Below are 20,359 nucleotides of genomic sequence, written 5' to 3' on the forward strand. Positions count from 1 at the left end.
TCAAATAGAAGTTGTAGTTCTCATCGAGGATATCATTTTTGAGCTATACTGCATTCAACTATCACGTACAGATCTCGAGATATTGCAAGGTCATTATGTTATCTGAAGCAGAAAATTTTGAAAAACTAATTGTTCTCATATCCGGAGTGGAATTTTGGTCTTCCAGTTTGTTAGTTGGATGTGCTGGGTCTACATTGCCGGAGCACAAAGTAAGATCCTTGCAACCTTTCCCTTATTTAAAAATTGGTTAAGAGAAGAAGGTGACACCTAGTCGACAAATCAAGTTGATAATTAGTTATTGTCCACTATATTTTAGTTTCACTGCCAGTATAGAACTGTTTTGGAGCAGAAAATCTTGAAATAACAATTGTGCGTCCTCCGGGATATAAACCTGAGTCTCCAAAATTGCACGCTACCAGGACAGCATGTGGAAGGAAAGACTAACTTCGTACAACATGTTTTCAAAAAGCAAGTGTCAAAACGCTTTATTTTTATCTCCAAGGCCACCATTTTATATTTCATCATTTTAAAACAAAATGGTAAATAAAAGTAAAAATGTTGTAAAATCATAATCTAAACGACTCTTTCGATATTTTGATATCAGCTTTACGCTTCTAGGGTAATTCAGATTTATTAACGCTAATAAGCAAAGCATTACTCACTATGCAACACACAGAGATTTTAAGTTGTACTCTCATTTAAAGACGGTCTAACATAGACACATTTGAAAAGAAATTTAATGAAACATTTTCGTATTTCTTTTAAAAACGACTCAGTTTAAGTCGTTAAAAATATCTGTAAAATCTAAGTCTCTTAGAATTTCTTTCGTAAGTAAGATATGCTTATATATCAAAATGTCAGTCATTATTATTTTTTTTTTTTGTTAACCAATTTTAATATGGTTGATAAACATTCAATACTACTGAATATACGCCAAATGTAACTAACTTAGTGTATGTGCAATGCGTCTATCAAGTTTTAGGAATGAATTCGTAAAATGTAGAGATTTGTCAGCATTGGGACCCAACAGCGGCCGAGCGGCAAAATCGCTGAAGATTGATAGTTCCGACCTGGGTTCGATTCCAGACGAACAAACTGGCTGTAAGTGCGTTTTCGCGGTTTTTCCCATGTGTAGCGTGTATACGAGCCAGTTTTCCTTCGAAAATCCTTCAAGAAGCATCCCTCCCCTTAGGCAGCCCTAGTGTGCTCTGCCATAATCAACTAAAACTAAACCAAACCTATAGTATGTACAGTATCAACATATAGTATGCGCATCCTTGAGCCGTCCAGATAGTAAAGTAGTTAGGGGTGTCGACTACAATACCAAATGGCCCGGGTTCGAATCCCGGAGAGAGCACGGTTGTAACTGTCATGCATACTATATGTTGATTGTCATGCATACTATATGTCTCTTCGTAGGAGGTAACGGTGGCCGCCTATTTGGGTTGCCTCCACAATAAAATTGTCACCACTTCCGGCCTTAGGAGTTGCCAGTATCGAAAAAAGACAAAATAATGCCCACCGTTCGAAAAAAAAAAGGTACCTCCTTGAAGATGCTGTGTTTTTTTTTTGGCACGTTTATTGAGATTTTAGAGGGCTTTGTTTGGAATAATCTTTCTTCCTGTCGTTATGATTTTCTGAATCTCTCAAAATGGTACCTTTTGAGTTCAAACTAACTTCAGGAAAAGAAAAGTAGTTCGCAGGGATTTTTGATAGGCTATGTGAAAGGGATGTTTCAGTACACTTTTCTTTGCAATAAGTTGCTTGACAAAAGTTGCACGTGCAGTAAAAACAATCTTGCTTTTCTTTTTTTAGGGTTTTGAACCTATAACGGCAGGCAACGGCACCACAGTCAAGTAAAAAATTCCATTCAAATTTACTTCGGTAAAAGGACAATATTTTAATAAAAACAAATTGGGATGTGTTATTAATCATTATAGCTAATGACCTCAAAGACATTCAACGAAAAAAATCAGTCCTAACAATTTTTAGACGCATTTTGTAAATGTCGCTTAGTATAAATAGGTAACGAAAAAGTTTTAAAATTCTAATAATATTTTACGCACTATAAACCCAATAAAGTCCATCGTGTGGGAAGTAAAATATGAAATAGTTTTTAAATTTGTATTTTCTCAAATGCAACGTAATCAGGTTAGAAAACAATGGCGTGATACGTGCGACATATTTGGAAGACGGCCACAGAATGCGAGAAAAGCCAAGATGCGTGTGGCTATGTAGAGTCTACTTAATTATTTACACTGTTCTTTAACACCGTGCTTATTTGTTAGCTCATTATCCCCAAAAGGCCTAAAAGCGTTTTTATCTGCCCCACTAAACGAATTTGGAAGTTTCGCAATTATCAGCGTCATTTAGAAAAGCAGGTTATAAAACCTCTTAGCGCAAAACTGTTAAATTTAGATTAAAGACCTTTTTTTTCACTGCATTAATTGGTCCTGAAGAACAGAAGTTTAGGAGAGTTTAGTTTTACTTTATTTTATTTTTTAAAATTAACTCTTAAAGACAGAGACGTATTTTGTACACTTATTTAAGAGTATCAGATCAAATTTAATGCATACGAGAAATTTGAAATTATTTTAGTATGCAAGCATTTATGGAAGAGTGCACTAATTTTAATACCAATCATTCACAAAATTTTATCTTCATTTAACGTTTTCAATGCATTTTGAAAGACAAACTAAATTATCACCTGGAGCGGATTGTCATGCTCAATCGACTAATGCAACGATATTTTTAGCCTAAGGGACCAAGAAGGGCTATTAATTTCGTTTTGGCATTTTGCGTTGGTTTACTATAAATGACGGTTCACTTCTCAAATTGTTGCCACCAAATATTAGAGTCCCACATTATATTTAAAGAAATTAAATAATGAAGAATCTGCATTAATGTATGTATGTTTCTCGCGTTGCGAAAAAACAACGGTACCTAGAGACATCAAATTTTCAATAAGTTGCCCTCCACTAGAATATGGAGATATGGAAGCCTGAACTTGGAATTTGTTTTATTATCTATTTCATGTTTTGTAAAACTTCAACGGATTTTCGATTAAGAAACTCAACGATTTCAAAGCGAGCAATGATAACACTGTACGGGAAAAAATATTATCTCCAGCGCGCTAGACTGTATATCGGAAATTCTATAGATATGCTCATTTAAAATTTATTCTGAGATATTGCTGTTGAATTGAATTTTATGGTTTAAGTACGAAGAACATGATATTTAATAAATAAAGATAACACATAAAAAGTTAAGAAAACGCCCCTTTCGGCGTAATATAAAATCTGAAAGCTTTCAGATTTTTTAAAATTATTATAACTTTCTTTGTTACTGTTATAAATAATTTTATTCCAAATTCTTTTAATAGAAGCAACAAATTTACATCATTATTAAATGATGGTAAGGTTCTGTCTAATCTTATTTCTTGGTGACTAACAAGATTTCAAATTCAACTTCCGGACCCTTGAAGAATTTTAATTCTTTCCAATTACATAATATTTGCATTACATGTTTGAGACTGTATATTTTGTGCAAATGAAATGTTTTCATTATATTATACTAATTAACATAAATTTAAATCCAGATAAGGTTAATTCTTTCCGGTTCTTGAGACATATTGCCAAGATTTAAAGGCATTTTCCCAAAATGCGTTGTAGAGATGCATCGGTAATTCTAAAGCCCCGAACACAATTACAAGGAAAAAAGAGTACGACTCATTTTTCTATTGTATCTCACTCGCAAACTTCTCTTATCTCCAGTAGTGGAGATTGAATTAAAATGGTCGGCAACAAATTCATCGTCCTTTTGAATTGGTCGTTTGGTGGTTGTCGGGCCTTTTCCAAAAACCTTACGGAAGGAAATAAAGGTATCATCAGTGTCATGCACATACTCCGTAAGGGGATGCTACCGACCAAGCTTAGCGGAAGAACAGTTAAGCCAACGACTTATAGCTTAAAGGAGAGAGGAGAAAATCTGGCAACGAGAAGAAGCGTGCTTGATGCGAGAAGAACGGCATGCTCGTGTGAAAAAAACAGTTTATCTGAAAGGAGAGGAAAAATATCTGGCAACGGGAAGAAGAAACGTGCTTGATGCGAGAAAGACGGCATGCTCGTGAGAAAAAATTTGAAAATTAGTTTGGCTGTATTCCGAGAGTAGAGTTGGTCTTTCTTGTTTTTTGTTAAGAACGGAGAGATGCAATGTATTACTTGGGCGTTTGATGTAAATGTGAATAAAAGCAATACTTTGTGAAAAGTTAATGTGTATTTATAAAATTAAAATATAGCTTATGTTATTATTAAACCTGCATAAGTGTCCCAGTTTATTTCCTGCAAATAGAGTTGACTAATAACATTCATAAGTGGATGAAAAACGAACCGACAAAGATGAAGTGATCAAAAGATCGATGTATGACAATCAGTATCAATCAGTATTTAATTGGAATTTTTTATTCAATGGAGATTATATAAAAAGTTAAATTTCATGCTTTACAAAACGTTTGCCATCCATTGTATTAAAACTCTAAAACCTTCTTTAATTTAAGAGACTTTGAAATTGGAAGTGCATGTCTTGGATCAACACTTGAAGAAACAGAATTCTGTATAAACTTTCGAATAGCTTGTAAAGTTTTGTAAAATCTGCTCTAGTTTGACAAATGAAAGAATTTTTTTATTGACTGCGTGAAATAAAAATTTATGAGAAAAAGAACATCTAGCATTGTAAAAAAACTTCAGAATGGATAAAATTATCGTAGTCACTGACTGAAATAAAATTTTATGAGAAAAAAAACATCTAGCATTGTAAATAAACTTCAGAATTGATAAAATTATCGTGATCGAATGATTTTAGTATTTTTTAAAAACTGCTGACGGAAAAGTGTATTTTCCATACCGAAATAGGGCCTTTTCCATAAATTTAGCGTATTAGTTTACTTGTTATATGAATTTCTTATATGTGGCAGTTCTGAAAAGGGCACAAAAGCGCACCGATAGATACAAATCTTAAATTTCGGCTTCTTATGTATTTAAAAAAATATTTTTACAATGTTTACTATAATTTAATTTCGCGTTCTTTCGCTGCTTTTCCCTTCAGGAAGTGTATCAATTGCTGCGATTAGGCTTTGCAAGACATACTATAAAGTGAGTTTTCCATATCAAAATCGTTATCATAATCAAAATGATGCATTTTATATGATCCTAGCAGTATATGAATATATTTTATTTGCTGTGTCTTTGCAATTTCGACAATGGAAGAATACTCACAATTAAGAAGTTTCTCATCTTGAGGTACTTCAGGAAACCTTTGGCGGAATCGTCTGTCCTGCAGACGGAGGAACCTCGACCGATGGAGGGAATTATTGGAGGATGACGTAAGAGACACACTGGGCATACTCACACATCGTTTTTCTTGAAGGCATCTGAAAAATGCATAAAATTATCTATATACGCATCCATAATATGTGATGAAGTTTTACATGTAAAATAATATTCTGTACTGATTACTATAAGTGAAAATATTGAAACACCGGGTTTGGAGGATATATGTCTCACAATATAACTACTACTATTTAAGTCTGAATGATGGATTAGGTAGAATGATATTAAAGCAGAGAACGGAAATACAGAAATTTGAGTCTTGTAACTGAGAATTTGCGTCGAATCACTAAAAGCGTTCAATAACTTTTCAAATTGTTGCCACCAAATATTATCGCCTTGTATTATATTTAAAGAGATTAAATAATGAAGAGACTGCATGAATGTGTGTATGTTTCTTGAATTGTAAAAAAACAACGGTACATAGAGCCATCAAATTTTGAATAATATAGTTCTCCACTCCAATGTGGGAACCTGCAAGCACGAATTTTGAATTGGTTTTATTATCTATTTCATATTTTGTGAAACCTTTACAAATTTTTGATTAACAAACTCAAAGACTTGAAAGCGAGCAGGGGCAATACTTTACGGATTAAAATACTTTTGTCTCCAGCTCACAAGACAACCTGCCGGAAATTCTAAAGATATGCTGTTTTGAATTATTTTGTGATTTTGCTTGAAATGAATTAAAAATTAAGTGGTGTAAGTGCGAAGAACGTGATATCTAATAAATAAAGTTAATACACAAAACATTAATAACACAAAGACACACAAAAAATTTTTTTAAGCCATCTTATTGAAAAAACTGAACAATATGATGAACTGAAAAAAGATTGAAAAAAATAGAAAAACATGTGCCAACATTTAACATTGTATCGGGAATTTCAAACATATGCTGTTATGCTGCTTTTAAAATTTTTGTAATTTTGCTGTGGAATTCTGTATAGTATAAATGCGAAGAAAATGGTGCTTAATAATATAGCTAGCAGGAGTGAGTGCAATAGCAGACTGGTATACTGCGAGCTCAGCGAGAGCATAAAAAATCTCAACAAAACCTTTTGCGCGATCGTTAAAATCTGAACTCTTTCCGTTTTTTTATTTGCATTTAAATTTTTAAATGATTCTAATTCAGAAAATACATATATTTTAGTTAAATGTACACAAGAATTTGTAGTAAAACATTTAACAATAGGCATATAATAATGCTTTTAACAAAAGACATAAAACGTTTCATATTAATTACAATAATGGCATAGACGTAAATAAATTTTTTTACAAAATATTGCTTAACGTGTAGAATCTGTTTAAACCAGTGGTTCTCAACCTTTTGACTAATGCGTACCATCTAAACAAAATTGAAAACCTTTAGTACCTCCACTACAAAGTACTACTACCATCACCACTCTTGAACAAAGCTCACATCGCATAAATTTACGAGTGTTAGAGAAAAAGATCAATCAGGATATTAGGGTTTTAATTTTTGAATTTAATAGCTAAAAACACTTTGCTTCTTTGGGTACTACCTGTTTTTCTCTTACGTACCACTGGTTGAGAACCCCTGGTTTAAATGATATAGATTCACTTTGTTACAAGCTACAGCTTTTTAAAATGGAAAATAATAAGAGAATGAAATAGCAACAGCTTCGCTTTCAGGGTTTATATGCGATGTGAGCGAAAAGGAAAATGTAATTCTGAATAATAACAAGTTTTGTATAGTAATCATTACTACATAAATCGCATTACGTAAAATAAGAGTCCGTAAAGAAAATTTTCCTTGTATGTAGTACTCATCAACAAACATTAGAATATTGACGGTTCAGAAATGAATTTGAAATATTGGTAATTGCACTTAAATGCAGTTCTACGTGAGTAAAACCATTGCATGACAACATTTCCAGTTTCCTTATTATGTCGTGCTTTCAAAGACCTGTCTCACCCTTCCACCGCGCAGTTCCACCATTTTACACAACAAATTCATGCCGGCTGTTTTTTTCTTCCCCCCCCCCCCCCCGCCATCGGGTAAAAGCAGGATCTTGCCAGGTAGCTTCCGAGATTGATTCGAACGCGAGTGGAAATAAGAGAATATTGAGTTGCCAGGGAGTTCATTACGAAGGGGTCAACGAACCCACCGGCGGCGGACTCTTGATGAAGAGAGCATTTTTGTTAAACCGTGCATCCCGAATGATGAGGCGAGAAGACTGGAGCTTTCGTTAAAGAATCATTTAAGGAAGCTGGACGTGTAGGCGTTGGCCTTTCCAAACGAGACTTTGATGACGATGAGTAGTTTTTTTTTTACCCTTTCTGTCACTTTACATGTTACATTCTCCTTTGACGCTGATACTTTTTTCTGTGCTTCTTACAAGATGAATCGTGAAAAGAAGACAAAACGATTAAAGTGCTGACGTATATTTTCACTTTGTTCACATCTAGAAAGATAAATAAATAAACGTACGTTTCAGTGTGTTTCACAACGGGTGGAGGAAAAGGTCGGCCTAATGTATAAAAACTTGATAAGTTTAATGAATTTCATAATGCAATTTAAATGTATTATTTACATCATTTAATGTATCCCATCAAATAATGTAAATACCGTATCATGCGACGAAACTACGGTTTCTTCAAATGTAAAAGTTAAGAAAGAAGGATAAATTTATCTTTAAAACGTAAGCTGTGTATATAACATGAGCCTGATTTTCAGATGGAATAAAATTCCTCTTATATTCGAGCAACACCTTAAGTACTGTAGATCACTTGATAATAATTATAATATTTGTAATGCAGATGATATTATTACTTTAACTGATTTCCAGTTTCAATTATTACACAAAACTAATAAGTATTTTCTCTACAGAGATTTACTTTCAAAAATTAAATATATATCTTAATTATGTATTATATTTTAATAGGGATAGTTAGACTTTTACGAACCAAGAAATATGAAAAATCAGCTGGGTTTGCATTGGGATTCGAACCACAGATCTGCCTACATCACAGCAGCACGTCCAGGAAGTGCGATAACTCTTCAGTTAAACTAATTTGAACTAGTGTGAACTTCTCAATCATATATAGCAGCAAAGGTGCTAAACGGTGTTATGGGGGATTAGAATACCTAACAGCTCTTACAAATCATAAAACAGTTTTAACAATACATGAAAAAAATTCTCTTATTTTTATGAATAAGGTACAAATACTTCATACAAAATGCAACGTTTACTTTCTTAGCATAAATTTTATTATGCTACGAAGGTATTAAAATCTAATATTTATATTATTTCTCAAGAAATGGTATCAGGCATTTTCGGGATATTTCAATATAATGAATATAGATACACAACAGAAAAACGTCTGCAGTTTCTGAACTGAAGAATACACCATACATCATATCCAAGGCTTCCCATCAAAAACTAATCAAATGAGGTGGCTAAATTTAGGTTCTCATACTCAGTGTAAAACTGAATGAATGCTTTTAACTATACTATATATTTCCAATGAATTAGGATAAAGCAATACAAAGACACTTATGACATTGCTTCTAATGGACTTTTTTAACCTTTCTTCAATAACTTAGTAAAAATAATATAAATATTTGAGATTCCTGAGCAGAAAATTTCTAAAATTTTCTATAATTAAGGAAAAGGCTTTAAATTTTTCTGTAATACAGGGAGTCATAAGATAGATGCTATTTACCGGTCAAGTGGTATCCGTCGAAATCATCGTGGCAGAAACATCGTGGACGAAAACGTTGTCGAAGAAAACATCGTGGAAGAAAAGAAAGCAATGAGAAAACATCGCAGGTCTAAAACATCGTCGTTGAAAATAAAACGGTTCAAAAATTTACTGTTTAAAAACATGGTCGTCGAAATATCAATAAAGTACCTACAATTCATCGCATGAAGATAACATCACAGTCATGCATTTTTCAGGCTTTTAAAGTTGTAACTGCATATTCGCATAATGATTTGTGAGGGCAAGAAGGAATGAGTATTATTTTTCAATTCGAATCTTCTCAATGACTGATGAAAAAGCGAACTACAGGGGTTGGACAAAAATATGGAAACACCTTTAAAAAAGCATGTTTCTTTGCTTAATATGGTGTAGGAAACCCGTTGGCATCCAAAACAGCTTGCAGTCTTCTCGGAATAGATAAATACAGTTCCTGTATGTTTGCCAAGGGAATATTATACCATTCTTCCTGCAAAACGGTGGCAAGTTCAGATAACGATGTTGGCGGTGGATAACGAGAATGCACTTTCCGTTCCAATGTAGACCACAAAGGTTCAATAATATTCAGGTCTGGTGACTGTGGTGGCCAGGGGTCATCCTCGTGCTCAGAAAACCAGTCCTGGACAATGTGAGCTGTGTGAACAGGGGCTTTGTCGTCTTGGAAGACACCATCACCATCGGGAAACAAAGTTTGTACCATGGGATGAACTTGATCGGCCAAAATGTTCACATAAGTCTTGGCAGTCATGTGCCCTGACACAGTTATCACGGGGCTAGCAGAGAACCACGATATGGCTGCCCAAACCATAACAGAACCCCCGCCATGTTTCACTCTTGGCAACAAGCAGTCTGTATTATAGGCTTGAGATGGCGTTCTCCAGACGTAAACTCGGCCAGAAGTGGGAAACAATGTGAAAGAAGACTCGTCAGCCCATATTACTCGCTTCCACTGCTCTATAGTCCAGGCTTTATGACTTAAACACCACCTTTTCCTATTACGGGCATTAGCATCACTGATGAGTGGCTTCTCAATTGCAGCACGGCCAGCGATTCCCTGTTTATGAAGCTCCCTTCTAATTGTTTTGGTACTCACAGGGTTCGGTAACACAACATTCATTTTAGCAGTAACTTTTGCAGCTGTGGTCTTCTTATTTCTCGTCACAATTGCCCTTAATGATCGTCTCTCACGATCACTCAGGACACACTTTCGTCCGCGCTGTGATTTAGCAGATTATGTTTTTCCGCTTTTCAAATATGCGGAATAAATCTTCGATACAGTACCTCTTGAAACACTAAACACCTCGGATACCTTGCTTACGGAAGCACCTACCATACGTGCTCCAACAATTTGCCCACCTTCGAAGTCTGTTAACTCTGACATAATGCAATGACAACCTCACATAACAGTACTCCGACAACAACTGAACTGTTTAGCACATTTACGAAGTTGTATAGGTGGCGTCAGTAGTCAAAAACGCCAGGGCCACCTACATATTTCATTAAAATCAATCTTTCTTTTCAAACATGCATTTCACAAGGTGTTTCCATATTTTTGTCCATCCACTGTACTAGTTTCCGTTAATGTTCCCCTGCTGAATTTGCCAGAAGCAATGCCTGAGTTGTAAAATCGCTGAACACCGATATTTCGACCTGGCTGCAGTAGATTTTCGTGGTTTACCTAATGTATAACGTCCATGCGAGCCAGTTCCTGAGAAAATCCTCCACAAAAGCATCCCTTCCCTTAAGCAGATAGCTCTAGTGTGCTTTGCCATAATTTTATAAATCCACATCCTCTACTGAAATATTATGTAGCCTTATGCTTTGTCATAACTCACAAATCAGCATTCAAACTATTTACGGCACACTTTAGATGAAAAATGTTAATGGCACTTTAAGAACATGAATAAACTGAAGCAAAACAAGATTTAACTTTCACTAAAATAATATCACATTAATAAAAGTGAAAGAAAATTTGATAATGAACTAAAACATTTGGCAGACCTCAAGCAGTTACTCATTTTCCTTTATCTAATCTTTTTTTTTTTTTTAGATTACATTTTTCATGGAAAAATGCCAATAAAACCTTATAAAAGCGTTTAATTAATTAATGACCTATATTAAACTATGTAAGCTTAAAATTATATTAATTACTATAGGCGGACATAATTTTCTACTTATTTTCAGTTTTTTAATGCTAAAGTTTTCTTCTTATTTTTTCAGCAAAAACATTTTACTTAATTCAAAAATGTGAAATGCAAAGGTACAAATATTCCTCATTCCATCTTGCGCTGACAAATCATTATGCGAGTATGCATTTACAACTTTTAAAGCCTGAAAAATGCACGTCTAAGACGTTATTGTCATGGGCTGATTTGACTTTTTACCATGATATTTTCGACGGGTCCGTGGCACTTAGCCGACAACCACTTAGCCGACGGGACACTTAACCGACACCCGTTAGCCGACAGGACATTTAGCCGACATGGACAGTTAGCCGACAAGACATTTAGCCGACAAGGACACTTAGCCGACAGGACATTTAGCCGACACGGACATTTAGCCGACACGGACAGTTAGCCGACAGGACATTTAGCCGACACGGACAGTTAGCCGACAAGGACACTTAGCCGACAAGGACAGTTAGCCGACAAGACATTTGGCCGACACAGAAAGTTAGCCGTCAAGACATTTAGCTACGGGACACTTACCTGTCAAGACATTTAATCAACAGGTTACTAAGCCGACAGTGACGTTTAACAGACACGTACCCAAAAATTATTTAAACTATCAAATACAAAATTTCTCGACTACTCCATAAGTTCAATATTTAAGTCATTTTTTTCACCTATCAGTAAAATTCATTTTTCGATTCTTAAAGATCTCATATGTGCTATTAATTATTGTGTTAATTTAGCATTGTTTGATATGTATCGTGCTGTTTGGTGTACATTGGCCAAATTGAAAAAGCGCTGAAATTTCTCGAAAATGAATAAAACAAAACCTTAAAGAATATTTTACTTCTAAATTAAACATTATGCACTAGTTTAGGGCTATAAACATTAACCTAAGTAAGTATTTCAAGCGAGAGGCGTGGTCAATAAAATGTTACAGAATTTTTATCTCAAGAATGGTGGCATGAACTGCAAATTATAGAGGTCACAAATAATTTATACCTTTGCTTGTCTTAGAAATTCACTTTTTTTAATTGTTTTTAATAACAAAATAAAATATAGTTGCTAAACTAACCCTCACCACCATATGTTTCCATAAAAAGTATAATTCAAGAACAATAATTTTTATTGCATTATTCAGATTTCTCATGACAGGGAAAGGAAATTTCCTTAGTGGGAAGATCCAAACGATTTTGTAAGGGAAAGAATGTAACATGATGTGATGTGTAAAATAGTAATGAAACGTAAAGGTATTAAAAATTTGAAATCATTTGAAAGAGCGAGATTGGAAAATTAATATCAATAAATAAACAAGAAAAATTATTAATGAAGTGGAAGTGTTCAAAAGAACCCAGTTGATTAAATGAAAAAGCTTTATGGATAATTTTTGAAGATCTCACGTTAAAATGTAATTAAGTGACCGCCGTACTTAGCTAAAAAAATTCTTTTTTCCTTCCGAAATTTCATTCATATTCCCTGACGAGAAATTTCAGCGCTTTATAAAGGGATGCCTTCGTGGAGGACTTTTTAAGGGAGACTGGCTCGTATACACGTTACACATGGGGAAAACCACGAGAACACCCACGCAGCCAGCCCGTTCGCGGGATTCGAACCTCGGACCGAACTACCTTTTTTTTTTTACTTTTACACTGCTAAGGAGGACTACTGACCGGGAACAAGCCCTTGCAGTATGATGTCCGCCCTGCAGACATTTATTAAGTCTAAATTTAAAAAAAAAAAAAAAAGAAAAAAAAAAAAGAAAAAAAAAGAGTACAGAGTCACATCTAGATAGGGAATACAAAGGACTACCTTGAATACATATGACATTCCTGATAGTATAGGTTACAAAAAAAAAATAATAAATAAAAAAAAAAAAAAAAAAAAACTTAGAAGTACAAAGCTGCATTGATACAAAACTGGTAATGGTAAAACAAAAACAGTAAAATTTAAGACTAACATTGGAATTTCAAGCCTGCAGTTATACATCACACTGACTTACTATTATACACTTACTATAATTCCGCACATTACAACATATTATGCAATATATTACTATAAGACTGAAAAACACACTAACATAGTAAAACTGATACTACAAATAAAACACACTATATACACTGTACGTATCAGAAAAGTACACACTGACATAGTAAAGCTGATATTACAAATAAAACACAACATATACACTGCTCGTATCAGAAAAGTAGACAATTCTGTACATGATGCTGTACTGTAACGCTAAAACTAAAGAACACTAGACAATAACCTTTGGAAACAGTCACAGTGAAATTAGGAATATAATATATTCTAGCAGAGTTAGAATACGAGTCATTTCAAAACATTAAATCCAGCAAAATATTTCAATACATATTTACAAAGTTCTACAACCAAGAAAGTCTGATTCAATACTACTATTATACATCACACTTACTTATCATTATACGACCCTAAACTATTATACTCCACATTAATAGAAAAAATTATTCAAGATACTTAATGGAATACTGTACATACATTGAAATAAAATGGCGAATACTACAAAATAACAATCAATATACAATGTGCTTATCAGAAAGTTGGTTCTGCGGCCACGAATATTTGTTATAAACTGTTGCATTTTGCACAGTACTAGAAACTGTTACAAAACATTTGCACACAATATTTCATGGTACTAGCCGAGAGCTCTATATATGTATTTACTATTATACCGCAAACTTAATTGAAAACATAACACAACGCACTTACTACTTAACAGGTCAATACACTAAGACAATATGTAAATTGAAATACACAGAATACAATACAAAAATTAAGTAAACACAATAAACTTAAAGATTAATAATGGATAGAAGCGACACTGAGGTACAAATAGACAGACATTGATTGTGGTAATCTGCATCTAGGAGGTAACATGTTCCAGCAAAGTTATTCATGTACTGCACTAAACATGGCTGTCATGCATGTACGTAACATAGGTACAATGGCATGCCATTAGTCTCTGAAATTGTCCTAATTTCAGTAGTTGAATATTATCGTATATAATAAGATACCAAATTTGTAAGGTAAGAATTATGAAAGTTGTTGGTATAGAATTGCCTGCTGTAGCTGCTGATGACACCGCTTCTGTTCAACAGAATTCACGAGCACAAATGTCCATTACTCGATGAATCTGTTTAAATGCGAGCTTACTTCTCTTGAGGGTGTCTGACCACCCGGACCAGTGTGCTTCAGAGGGTTTTTTTAAATGAAATGGTATCGTGAGAGAGCATTCGAAAGCAAAGTGATCCGGATCACCTAGTGTTCCACATCTACAACTGTCTGAAGTAGCTAATCTGAAGCGCTGTAAATAGCTTAAAAATGGTCCGTGTCCAGTAAAGAAATGTGTAAGATGAGCACTACCAGTGACCAGATTCAGACCAACTTTGGGGAAGAAACGAAAGGTTCTGCGGCCTGTGGTGGAGTTGTTCCATCTCTGTTGCCAAATTTCTAACATTTTAAGTTCGGTAATCTTTTTTAAATAGGAAACTGGTGCTTTTAGGGGTGTTACAGGCATATTCAAGTCGTTAGCTGCTAGCTTAGCAAGCCTATCGGCCTCTTCGTTTCCAGCAATGCCTACATGCGCTGGAACCCAGCTCAAGTACGGTCGTTGGGACTCGGGAATCTGAAGTAGAGCATCCCTAATAATGTGGACAGAATCCGCTTTGCTGTTGAGTTCTTTAATGGCCAGTAGGCTCGATGCTGAATCACTCAGTATTCTGACTGGTCCTGTTAGATTTTGCTTAATATAATCTAATGCTGCCTTTATTGCTACAAGTTCCGCCTGATATACACTATTGTAATCTGACAGCCTCTGTGACCAAGTGTAGCAGATAGTATTGCCTCGCATGACGCAGAAGCCGCTACCTGTGCCAAGCTCCGTTTTGGAACCATCCGTATAAAGACAAATTTCATGCCTAGCCGGAATTAAGGGCTCTATGGTGACTTTGTCATCATAATTTATGTCCGCCGGATGTCCTAGAGAACGAGGGGAATGATCCTCGTAATCAAGAGCGCGGTAATTGGTACCCCACAAGATAAAATCTTCCTTTATGCGTAGGATCCGTGCTTGTCCAGCCTCCCTCTCCACGACAAGATCCAATGGTGGTAACCCAGCGAGCACCTGCAATGAATCTGTCGAAGTGGTCCTATAAGCTTTAGTAATCATGAGGAGTTGGAGACGCTGAATAGAATTGAGTTTCCTTCTCAGGTTTCCATTGAGATGAATACCCCATGCTGAAGACCCGTACAAAATCACCCTCGCTGTTATTGTACGATACCAGATCTTCAACCAGTGTTCAGCGACTTTACCGCTCGGCCGCTGGTGGGCTTTTAAGAAAGAATAGGGACGATCTGGCTTACTTTAACTCGGAAACCGCTGGCGTTTGTATCACATAACTGTTTTTAATTATTAAATGTGATACGTTGTATAAGTGATGGGATTATGAAAGTCCCAGTTTTTGAAAACAAGATTTAACATATCTCATAAAAGCACTTTTTACTGCATTTTGCGCATTTTTTTCATGCGTAATTCCTGCATAAATTTCTTTACTTTAGTAAAACTGTAAAAATTCGAAACGCAAAACTTATGCACTTATTTTTGTGTACAAATAAAGTAAAATTAAATAATACTGATAGCATATGATGCTTTGAAACAAATAGGGTAAAATTAAACAAGATCTGATAATTTTCTTTGATTTTATGAGCATTTTCAGGCAGTAGTTTTTAAAATTATTATAACATAACAAGACTATCATTTATTTGATTATATGATCATTAATTATTAACATTGCAAGATGATTATTTATTTTAGTAATTCATAAAATTCGGAGCATAAACCTTTTTGAGCGTAATGAGGGGAAAAAAAAGCATAAACTCTGGAAGCACTCAGCAATATAATTTTATATTACGCCCAAAGGAGCGTTTTTGTAACGTTTTGCGTGTTACCTTTATATATTAAACATCATGTTCTTCGCGAGTAAACCACATAAAATTTAATTCAAGAACAATATCACAAAATATTTGAAAATGACATATCTTTAGAATTTCCGCACTGGAGATTGTTATTTTCTGTACAGGGTTGCCATTGCTTGCTTTGAACTCGTTGAGTTTCTTAATCAAAATTTCGTGAAAGTTACAAAATATCAAATGGATTAAAACAAATTCGAAATTAGGCCGTCCAAGTGCCCATGTTCGGGTAGAGGATTACGTTATTCAAAATTTTATGATTCTAAATTCTGTTGTTTCTTTCACAGTGCGAGAGAAACATACATGCATTCATGCAGATTCTTCATTATTTAATTTCTTTAAATTTAATACAGGGCGATAATATTTGGTGGCAACAGTTTGCAAAGTGAAACGGACATTTATAGTGAAACAAAGCAAAATGCCGTTTCGAAACTAATAGCTTTTCTGAGCTGCCGCCCCTTTGGGTTAATAAAATAAATTAGCAATAAATAAGAAAACTTATTCAGAACTAGACATAAATTAAAAAAAATAATCACTATAAAATACTAGCACAATTAATTATTACAGTTAAATACAATTTTTAACATTAGAATAAATGCATAAAAATTATTAAAGTGTTAAAAGTGTTAATCACTATGATGTAATATGATATATTATTGAAATAAAAATTCTTTGTAGAATAATATTATGCTATAATATTCAGATATACTTTTAAAAAAAAGCAGTACAAATAAGAATTTTAAGCAAAAACTTTCAAAAATCCATTTTTTTCGATTTTAGCATTTTTTACTTATTTACGCCAATAAAAAGCATAAAAATTGTAAGAGAAAAATTGTTTGTTTGAATTTTTGTTTTCTGCTTTTGTTTGTTTTATTAATGCACGTAAAGATTAAGTTACTTATTTTTGTAATACTCGAGCTGAACATTTGTAGTGAACAGGAAGTTTTTATATATTGAAATAAAATCGTACAAGAAATTTTTGTCATTTTTTCAGCTATGAAAAATAGATATCTTCGGTGACTAAAAATTTAATTGAATTTCTTTTGATAATTAAAAAAATCTAAATTTTATTCTAATTAAGAAAGTATTTGGTAATTAAGTGAATTTTTCTATCACTTGTTCGTATTTGTGTTTGAAATGGGTTGTATAAAAGTATTTGCTATTTTTTAAAAATGCGTGGGTTTTAAGTTAATAATTCTTTTTACTTCCTTTGCCTCTAAGCGGAAACTCAGAAGAATTACTTTCGTGCATCGGTTTGTCTAGACGACTAATACCTTCCTCAATTTATGCATAATATGGTCGTGAAAGAGCAGAAATTCAGAATTAGTTGTGTACACCGGTTTGTCTGAAAGGCTAATAATATCTTCTACAATTTATGTATAAAGATCAATAAATCAATGAGAAAAAAACATGAATAAAAATTTTTCTGTTGTTGATAAATAATCAGAATAAAGGTAGACGCGTGACTGCAGGTCGTGTACCCTTCATAGACACATTTTCAAATTCGATTGATTTCACGAATAGCTAATAATGGTCTATCTTGAGTCTGTCAGCGACAATAGCGATAATAGTTCCAAGTGTTTTGAATCATTAACTGAAACTGAATTTTACCAACGTACACGTAGCTTCTGCTTTTTTTAATATAACATATAGATGATAGCTATTTGTGCACGCATTGTTTATCAAAAAATCTTTCAACTACCTACCGTGAACCCTTTCGTGGTTATCGGGAACCCTTTCGCGACTACTATTTTGCATTTTAAGCGATCATTATCTTCGCTAACACAAACAAATAACGTGAATTGTAATAAATATTGAATTGTAATAATATTTTTTTTAAGATGACCAGCTCCATAGAGAGAGCAGATTTTTTTAAGATGACCAGGCCACTCACTTCGTACCGAATTTACAGCAAGTCTCTGAACACTGTCTTTTAACAAGATGTAAAAAATGAAATTTACATGAAAGCTGAAGATGCGACATAACATATTTTCTAAAAATGCTATTCAAATCAACCTTTCAGAACAGGGTTTCTTGCTCAATGATGTATGTACCACTAATGGCACAAGTTTTACATAAAACATTAAATGAATGTTAGAAACAACTACCAAGTAGGTGAGAATTTTAATCGGAAAATGCTTTTATGAGGTACATATATTTTTGATCCTCATTTATGCGGTACAAAATTTTAAAATTATGAGAACCCCTGCTTTAAAGGATATCTGAATTTGAATTGTTGGAATTTCTCGTAGAATCAAGTAGAAAGCATGCAAGGAGAGTTTAAAGCTAAATATAGTTAAAAGTATCAGAAAAAATCAATATAATCAAAGATTTAGAAAGTAGATAGTTAGAATGATCTTAGAAGCAGAAAGTTCAGATGATTTTTTTGCTGAAGCTGCTATTTTTACTGAGAGTGATGAGGGGAAAAAAGATAAGGTTAGAAAAAGATAGGCAAAAGTGAAAGATAAAATACCGTGACATCATTTGAGACATAAAAAACTATGATCTGTAAGGGGAAAAAAAAGACTAACAGAAAATTCATAGTAGTAGTTTTTTAAAAACAATCTCACACAAAACACAGAAATTTAAGACAAAATGCGTAGACTGTTAGTTTATTTCCTAAAACTTAAAGCCGAATTTGGATATTTGTTAAAAAGAATTTTAGTCAGTTATGTTAACCAGACAATTCTAAATCTAGGACATGTTTTTTTTTTTTTTTTTTTTTCATGTATATAAATCTTTTCCGGGGATTTTCTGCCTCTTCAAGGGCATCTTTTAGACTGTACAAGTCAATTCAAAATGTTATGGGAGAAAAATTTCGATCAATCTCAAACTCTCATTTTAATTTCTTAAAACGTTCATGTTCGATGTTTTTTAAACAAAAATATTTTGTTATTAGTATAATATTGTGAAAGAAAATACAGGTTTAGAGCTGAAAATAGTAAGCATTCACACTCATTGAATATCAACAAATAATGACTATTTTCTTGAAGAAGGAAGCTCCATACACGAACGCATGTACGAATACGTAATAAAAACATATTCGCATTCAGATGGGTTATTAATGTACCTGATTAACATTTATTAATCATTTTGTTAATTATATAAATAAAAGAAAAATATTTTCATATATAACAGAAAAAGAATTAAAATATAAATAGTATTGTTTGTTTTTCCTCTTTAAATTCTCTTTTCGAAATACACCTCAAGAAAACATTTTAAGTTGATGCATTTCCATTATGTATATGGGAAAAAGTAGATTTTCATTCTCTCTTTTGCATTTCGATATAAAAGCTGACATTTAAAATCCCGCAAGCAACCGCGGTATAGGTGCCTTTTTGTTTCCTCATCTATTTTTTTTTTTTTTTTAAATGAGAAGACACGCTTGACGATCCGCAGACATCATAGCATTTAGAACTTCCTCCAGTGACTTCAACAAACAGCACATTAATTACGCAACAGAACCATATTTATTCCCCTTGATTAAACTAACTTCTTTTTCCCTGCTTCTAATTTGATCCTATCAAGCATTCGACCTTCAGCTTTCTAAGGAAACTAACCGCGATGTTAGTGAATGTAGTTACTTTATCCAGTCAGCTGCAATAAGCTAACCCGATTAACAATGTCCTAAGAAACAATGGCGGAAAACTTTTGCTTTCAATGCGCAAAATCAGACTCTTAAATTCACAGTGCGAATGGTACACTATCACTTTCAAAATAACTCATAACTGGTAAATCCTTTCACAAGCGTCAGCGAGACTCTTTTTTTAAGAGCCTGGAGATAAAGTTGGTTGGTTCCAGTTTAATTCAATTTTTTTTCTGAAGTTTTCAAAGGTCCTTTAACTCTTTAATCTCTCGTACCAACATTTACTCAGCTCATGTCGCCTTCATAAAAAGAAATAAAAACTACCCTTTTATAAGATTTGTTTATTTAATCAGAAACATCGCGATTATAACATTTTAACTGCGAGTATGATATCATAAATTTATAAAAAAATCTTATTTTACTTTTTGTTAAAGTGGATTTGCTTTTCCATTTATTTCTGGGGTTGATTAAATGTTGTTGTATCAATGTTA

General features: G+C 33.6%; 1 protein-coding gene across 11 annotated transcripts in view; it reads right to left on the bottom strand.

Annotated features, from left to right (window-relative positions):
• LOC118185241 (uncharacterized) overlaps window positions 1-20,359 on the bottom strand; it is a 265,229-nt gene that overhangs the window by 69,140 nt on the left and 175,730 nt on the right. For all 11 annotated transcript variants that reach the window (XM_035355071.2, XM_035355072.2, XM_035355070.2 and 8 more), the window contains one exon: window positions 5,274-5,428. In XM_035355071.2, coding sequence (XP_035210962.1) covers window positions 5,274-5,428 — 155 coding nt within the window. The remainder of the gene's footprint in view (window positions 1-5,273; window positions 5,429-20,359) is intronic.

The sequence above is a fragment of the Stegodyphus dumicola genome, chromosome 5, assembly GCF_044657685.1.
Source record: "Stegodyphus dumicola isolate Sdum_Otavi_A_Nest chromosome 5, ASM4465768v1".
Taxonomy (NCBI): Eukaryota; Metazoa; Arthropoda; class Arachnida; order Araneae; family Eresidae; genus Stegodyphus; species Stegodyphus dumicola.